Consider the following 7,382-nt stretch of genomic DNA (forward strand, 5'->3'; position numbering starts at 1 on the left):
TTTCTCCACATCATGTCTAAGTAATCTATTTTCTCAGATACAAACGTTGATCAATTGCAGAAATTTAAATAATACGTGCTCTCGGGAATTAAGCATCATCATTTTATTACAATTAGACTTAAGTAATTGAGTATATTTGGTGGTTAACTTTTTGAAATAATTTTTTATTCCATAAAGCTAATTTCAAAAAAAAAATACTTGGAAGGAGGTTTTTTTAACATGTATAAAAAAAAACTAATTGAAATGGCTATTAATCAAAAAGTTTTGTTCAAAACCGCTAATCAAAACAACTCACTCAATCAACTTGTCAAAACAGCTAATTAAAGCCGCTACATCTAACCGCTAATTGCCAAGCAAGACCCAAGTATTTTCGCGATTCTAAAATGTGCCCGGAATGTTCTAGTGTTAGGATAGTACCTTATGACCAGAAGAACTGATGCAAATTCTGCTGTTAAAAGATGTAAATGTCAACACCTAAAATATGAAGAGACTAGTATGCTAAGCTATCAACCACATTGTATTGCAAATCATGGCATTCAAGATTTTTTACAAGAAAAGTTGGGAAGCTATCTTCCAAATCTTCCCCTCTCCAAAAGCTTCCGAATGCAAACTCACCCTTCCCAGACATATCCTCCAACGCATTCTCGATTTCCTTCATACACCCGAAACAGCATTCCTCCGACGAAATTCCTTGGAATAGAATCCTGAAAGACCCGGAGTCACGTTTTATGACTCCATCAGTACTATATCTACTCAACTCCCTTGCGATCGCGTTCTCTTCTTTCTTCTGGTTCCTTAACTTTTTCTTGACATACTGTTTGGTTTTTCGAAGTAATTTGTAAGGAAGTTTGAGCAAGATGAAGACTACGATCTGTAAAACCAGACACTGGCAGCAACAGGAGATAACAACACAGTCTGCAGCTATCATGTTCAAGTCTTCCATGGCTTATTTAATGTCAGAGAGATTAAAGGAGGGGCTAAAAGAGAAGTTATGTTAAGGTAATAAAGAAAACAAGTCATTTCTTGGGAGGGAAAAGATACCTTATCCTCGGGGGAGGATATTGTGAAGGGTGAAGCAATAGGATATAGAAACTTGCTAACACCTGACTTGCAAGACAACAAATGACCTGAATATCTGTTCAAACTTAAAATATTATAGTTACTACTTCGGAACGTGTTGGTGCACAAGTCTCCTGTATCAGCACAGTCGGAAGAAGGCCATTTTTCATAAATAGATTGTTTTTGTTTGTAAACTAGCCAAGCAAACATCTAAAATAGTAAAAATACCCTTCTTGTGAAATGATGAAATCCCAAAGTATCCGCACCTCAAACAACATTCAATTTAAGTAGGCCAAGGTGCACATATCTCAGTGGACACTAATTATTAAAAGAAGAGTACAGTACAAGGAAACATAAGCTGTCACCTTTGTCTAATGGCTTGCACTTGATGCTTTAAAGATACCTAGTAAACCTCTTTTGACAATTTGAATTTCTCTCTTTACTTGATGTCCTATAACTCTTACTTTCAAAGGAAGGTATCAATGTGTCTTTCCTTTGCTTATTCTCCATTTCATAGAGTACAGGCTGGCAATTATGAGAGCAAGTGTAAAAGCCTGGAAAAACTGCAACATTAAACACATCAGCATCAACAGCCACCCCGTTTCGATCTCCCGAGAAAAATCATATATGAATAAAACCGATTTTGGTTAATATAAAAATTCAAGGATTTGTAAATGTAAGGACTTGTTAGAAGGGCTTGGAATAGGAAACAGAAAGAAAGAAAAAGAATCATAGGAACATCAAATTTATTGCACAATCCAATTGCTAGCAACATCAAATTCATTGTAAAACAGAACTTTAGAACACTGTTGCACATCAGTGCTTTCTTATTTACAGACATGTCTCAGTTGTCTAAACGGGAAAAAGAAATGAACAAAGAATGAGCTAAAGCAATTATAAAGTTCAATAAACCCAGCACAATTCTTGTCAAAATTGGTTGCTGTTAACTAGCTTGTCATTTGCTCAACAATCCCTGTTAAGCTTTAAATTCTAGTTACAAAATTGTAATGTTCTTGAAGTAAGACCACAAGTATAATTTGCAGATAACATTAGACTATCTTACATATTTTAGATGTGAATATCTATTATCTCAACAAAAATAAGAAGAAAAGTATGCCAAATAGCTTTTCAACTTGTCTAACTTGATTTTCTTCTTGAAATTATTTCAGCTGCCCAGCTCTTTCCAATATCAGTTTGAAATTTCCCTGCAACTCAAATTAGGAGACTATATTTTCAAACATGGTGATCATTAATAGAATCATTTGGTTTGTACACTACTTAAATGAGATTATAACATTACCGGCTGTTGAAAGGAAAAACTCATCCAACACCATCCCATGTTCTGTCACAACAACATAACACCAAAATAAATTGTTAAGCACAAAAATGGCACATTAAAATTGCTCAAGTAAACAATACCCAAAAAGGGATTGGGCTGAACATAGTGGTCTGCAAAGAAATATTCAGCTTGCTCTATTGGTTTGAGTTCCAGTCTTTTATATTCACAACAACTGATAAGAGGCGGCAAATTTTCTTAACCAATTACTCAGGCAGCTGCAGATTTTAGACATTAAAAGTTGCAAAAGGAGGACCATAAAATTAGTTACTCTGGTCTCTGTAGCACAAACATCAAAAACTTTTTAAAACTACATACTACAGTAAGATCCTTGCTCATTTAAATAATTAATCCTCAGTAATTATGAATACATCAAATGCAGACACTACGCAACAGTTGATGTCAATATGTTGGTCATAACTCATAAGCAAACAAATGACAAGCACACGGGTAAATTTTTTATAGTTGACAACAAATGATTGCATATAATCACATTCAAAGAAGCAATGTATATCTTAAATATAATTAAAACTGTAGACTCACCAGTTTCATATTCCAATGCTTGCAGAATCATTTCAACCTAGATAAAGCAAGTTAATTTATATAAGAAGCATTCTTAGAATATACCAAAGACGCATAAGCTCCTACAAAATTAGTTGAACACTGAATATATATCCATCACAAGCGCATACATTTCTATGACAATTAGTTGAATTCTAAATATATATATATATATATCCATTACAAGCGCATGCATTTTAATTATAATATCGTAACCTAAATGCCGTGAAAATCAAATGGCTCTTGTGTACTAAACATGCAGTAGTACGTTGATTGATTTATAATTACTATATAAAAAAAGTTTATATGAATCCACAGGGTTTTTATGTTAATTTGAGAATCTACACAGAGGAATGCCAGTAGGATCATACTTTGTCAAAATCTTTCACTAGATTAGCCTCTATGGAAGAATTGTTTTCATATTCTGCCCACAGCTCTTGGATCTCATCAGCTGTCACGAATTGGAGAAAAATAAATTAATAAATTAATCAGTTGAACAAAATGTGTTTTTAAGATACTTGGTGATAGTCAATACCCCTCATCCCTCCACCAAGAACTTTGCACATTTCATTTAAGGCTGCCTGTTCCATTCTACTCTTTTCTACTTTAGGCACACCATCAGAAGGTGTAATATCTCCGACAATGGCTGTCAAATGCAAAACATGTATTAAAGCCAAAAAAATGTGTCCTTAAAACTTAGATATTAATCGGCACACAACTTTTAAACAACTGTGACAGTCGACAGACCAACATATATCGATATAGCAAATGTTTGTGTTCATTTTATATACATAGAAGACTGAACTTAAAAGATGTACCTTCTGCAATATCATGCACAAGTGCTAGCTTGATACACCTATCCAGATTAAGAAGAGAAACAAAGTAATTCAGTAGTGGAGTTAAAAATGAAAAGAATATAAGTTGAAGCATATAAAGCCGGTGACGTAACTCAAACAAATTAGCTTGAATAGAGTATTTCCATGTACGACTTCTAAGCTAAGAGGGATCTAGAGCCTATTGTAAGAGAAAGAGTAAACTAGAGACACCCTAGAGTCCTAGACTCACTTTGATTAGTCCAGCCTGATATCAGATTAAATATTTCAGCAAGAACCTTTTCCCAATAGAATAAGCAGATAATCTCATTTAATAATCTCTTTACGTAGCCACTCTGAGAAGCTGGGAAGAATAAGCAGATAATATGTTACAGCCAGATTAAGCAGTGGTTATGTTTGAGGCAGGACAATAGAAATGTTATATACCGGGAAACATGAATAACTGACAATGTTAATGTAATATTACATAAAAACATATAAAATAAATTTGAAGGACAAGTGTACATGCATTTGACCTCTCTCTATTGACACCAGAGTTATCTCCAGCAATCAATGCCATCAACGCCATGCGATACATATGATCAGCAATGGATTCAGGACCCTTAATCCCGTGATTGATCCATCCTTTTCGTTTAGTAGTCTGAAAATATTGAAAGAGGCAGCCAAGTAATCCCATCAGATAAAATCACATAACCTCCCTTCAACATGTAACTTCATATATTTCAGAGATTTGTTGACAAGACATACAATAATATATCTTTATTCATAGGTCATAGGCCTACCTGATGTTTTTATTATACTAAAAGCAGCGACTTCATGGTTTTTCCTCAAAGCCTATCGGCCCATAGGAGTTAGCATTAAAGTAATATCATATGCAACAAATGAGACCAAGGAGAATTATATGAACTTCTAGAGTAGGAGAAAATGCAGACCCTTTATAGACACAAGAACAGGGACATAACAGCCACTGTTTAGAATTCGAAATTTAATAAGTTTGCTTATTGACTGTTAAAAAATATACATAATCACAAATGTCCCTGCTCATTAAATTAAAAGGGTTTTTAGTCTAGCCAAGGATATCTTAATACAGTGGCATCACAACAATCAAGTACATGAGCACATAATCCAAGTATAATGTCGCCACCAAGCACTACATATAATATCATCTATGTCTTCCGCAGCCGCAGGTAAACTTTTTCACTAATACTCTTCAACTATCTAGTTATAAGTCCTCCAACTAGTGCCTACACCATTAAATATTAATCAATCACACAGTTTTTAGCTTCGTTTCTTTACTCTTATAACATAATAAACTAGAATGCAATATTATAGTATACTTATATATCTATACACAAATGAGAACAATTTCAGAACGAAAACTATTGTTCTGCACATGTTTTCTGCTATAATGCTATCGCAATGTAGTGTCAAGCAAATTACTGGAAGTGCATAACATGTTCTCCAGTTCTCTGTAGAGACCATTATATATATAAATATTAACAGTACACTTCTCCTAATTAGATTGTCCCATAGGTTATTCACACGGTCATACCCCATAGGGCTTGACATCATGTATATATATTACTAAAAAGCAGTGACTTTAAGGTTATTTCTCTAAACATTCCTCCGGCCCATAGGGTTAGCATACAAGTAATATCATATTCTATAGAGCAACAATCGAAACCAGAGAAATATACGAACTTTAATAGATATAATAATGCAGATTTTGGAGAGACAGCAGCACGGGCATAGTTAAACTACCGTCTGAAACTTTATACTATGCGTATACTACAAAATCAGTCAAGAAAGGCATGATCTTTCAACAAAAAGAGTTCCTACTTTTCGCAAAGAAAACTTACTGGAGTGGCATCAAAACAATCAAGTTTCAGCCTTGAAGCTCATCTTCTTACAGAAGATAGTTGAACATATTAGCACCTCAGTGTAGTCTAGATATAATGTCCCCACCAAAGCACTACATTCTCCATATAATAATATCATCAAATTCATAATTCCTCAACCTTTTACTCAGTTACATCCATGGTCTAGTTTGTTATTAATTCCTTTCCGCTTACAATAGAAACAACATAAAATCCAATATGGCAACATAAGGGTAAAACACTAAACTTCAAGATCAATTTTCAACATAATAATACAATACCCTGAAATGCAAGAAATTTAACAATTTCAATTTATCTATATATAAGGTCCCGCTGTAGTAAGAACAATTTTAGCCCGTAAATGTGATAACAATAGGTATGCACCTGCTCTACACTTCTTCTCGATTTATCTATATTTAAGGTCACGCTCTAGTAAGAACAATTTTAGCCGGAAATGTGGCAACAATTGTTGTGAACCTGTTCTACCCTTCTTGTCTAACATACCCTAAAAACCAACAATTTCAATAAAATATTAAACATAAGGCCAGACTAGTAACAACAATTTAGCCGAAACACAACAACAATTGTTCTGCACATTTTGTACACATTGCTATGCAAATTTTCAACAAAATAATAACAAATGCTTACATAAAAATTACAAAAAAAAAAAATATGCATCAAATAAAAAAGGACATTAACCTTAAGGCTGTGACACAAAGTGAGAAAATCAATAGCAGAAGAAGACAAACACCCATCATCCTCATCACATTGCAAAGCCTTTTTGGGCCCAAACCCATCAATATTTGGGTCAGAAACAACATTATCAGGGCCTGATTTGGAAATTTGGGCCCGACCCATCACAAGATTTGGATGATCATTGAATAAAAATGGAAGCTTTAAAAAGGAGCGTTGAAATCGAGGTGGGGTTGTAGAAAGGTTAAATTGTGAAGGAGAGTAGAGAGAAGACGGTGAAGATTGGTTCAAAGCCATTGTTGTTGTGTATGTTTATGTATGTGTGTGTATGTGCTTATGTTGTGGGGTTTGATTGTAATGGAAGTGAAAGACTTTGGAACATGAGTTTATGGGGCCGTTGGTGTTTCTTAGAAAAAGTAATTTCGTTGTTAGAAGTTATTTAAGTAAAGTAATTTCGTTGTTAGAAGTTATTTAAGTGCGTCGATAATGTAAATAATGTGTTTGGTAAATTATAATTATAAGTTATAATTTTTTTAAAATAAAATTAAAATGTATATTATAAATTACTTGAATTAATAATTATGATACATTAAGATAAAATAAAAATTATATTTCCGGTCTCATCATTTGCACGTTTTTCTTACTTTTTATATTAAATTATATTTTTTACCTCCGTGCTCAAATCATTCGTACATATAGAACTCAATAAGACGATGGAACTATAATATACATTATTTATATGGCCGAAAAAAAAATTATACTATTGATTCAGGCTATATAAACAAAATATAATAAGATTGATTTAGTTTGGTCGGTATATGATATAGGGTTAAGACAAAATTATAACATTAAAACGGGTTAAAACAAAATTAAAATCAAAAGATAACCAACTATCATTTAAAAATATTAACTTAACAAAATTAATATCTTAATTTTTTTATCAAATTAAATTTGAAAAAATAATTTAATATTAATAATATTTTATTTATCGCACGAGTCTTAAGTTAATATAAATTAAATAAA

The 7,382-nt window shown here is 33.0% G+C and overlaps 2 protein-coding genes across 2 annotated transcripts; both read right to left on the minus strand.

Moving 5' to 3' along the window:
• Positions 1-257: 257 nt before the first annotated feature.
• LOC141677880 (uncharacterized) lies at positions 258-1,808 on the minus strand. The gene has a single exon (XM_074483993.1). The coding sequence runs from the start codon at positions 941-943 to the stop codon at positions 491-493; it is 453 nt and encodes a 150-aa protein (XP_074340094.1). The 5' UTR covers positions 944-1,808; the 3' UTR covers positions 258-490.
• A 132-nt stretch (positions 1,809-1,940) lies between these two features.
• On the minus strand, positions 1,941-6,768 carry LOC141677879 (uncharacterized). The gene is made up of 8 exons (XM_074483992.1): positions 6,366-6,768; positions 4,305-4,429; positions 3,775-3,812; positions 3,492-3,602; positions 3,328-3,407; positions 2,939-2,975; positions 2,360-2,401; positions 1,941-2,264 (listed from the first exon to the last, which is right to left on the minus strand). The coding sequence occupies exons 1-8, from the start codon at positions 6,654-6,656 to the stop codon at positions 2,197-2,199; spliced, it is 792 nt and encodes a 263-aa protein (XP_074340093.1). The 5' UTR covers positions 6,657-6,768; the 3' UTR covers positions 1,941-2,196.
• Between the last annotated feature and the right edge of the window lie 614 nt (positions 6,769-7,382).

The sequence above is a fragment of the Apium graveolens genome, chromosome 8 (genome assembly GCF_009905375.1).
Source record: "Apium graveolens cultivar Ventura chromosome 8, ASM990537v1, whole genome shotgun sequence".
NCBI lineage: Eukaryota > Viridiplantae > Streptophyta > Magnoliopsida > Apiales > Apiaceae > Apium > Apium graveolens.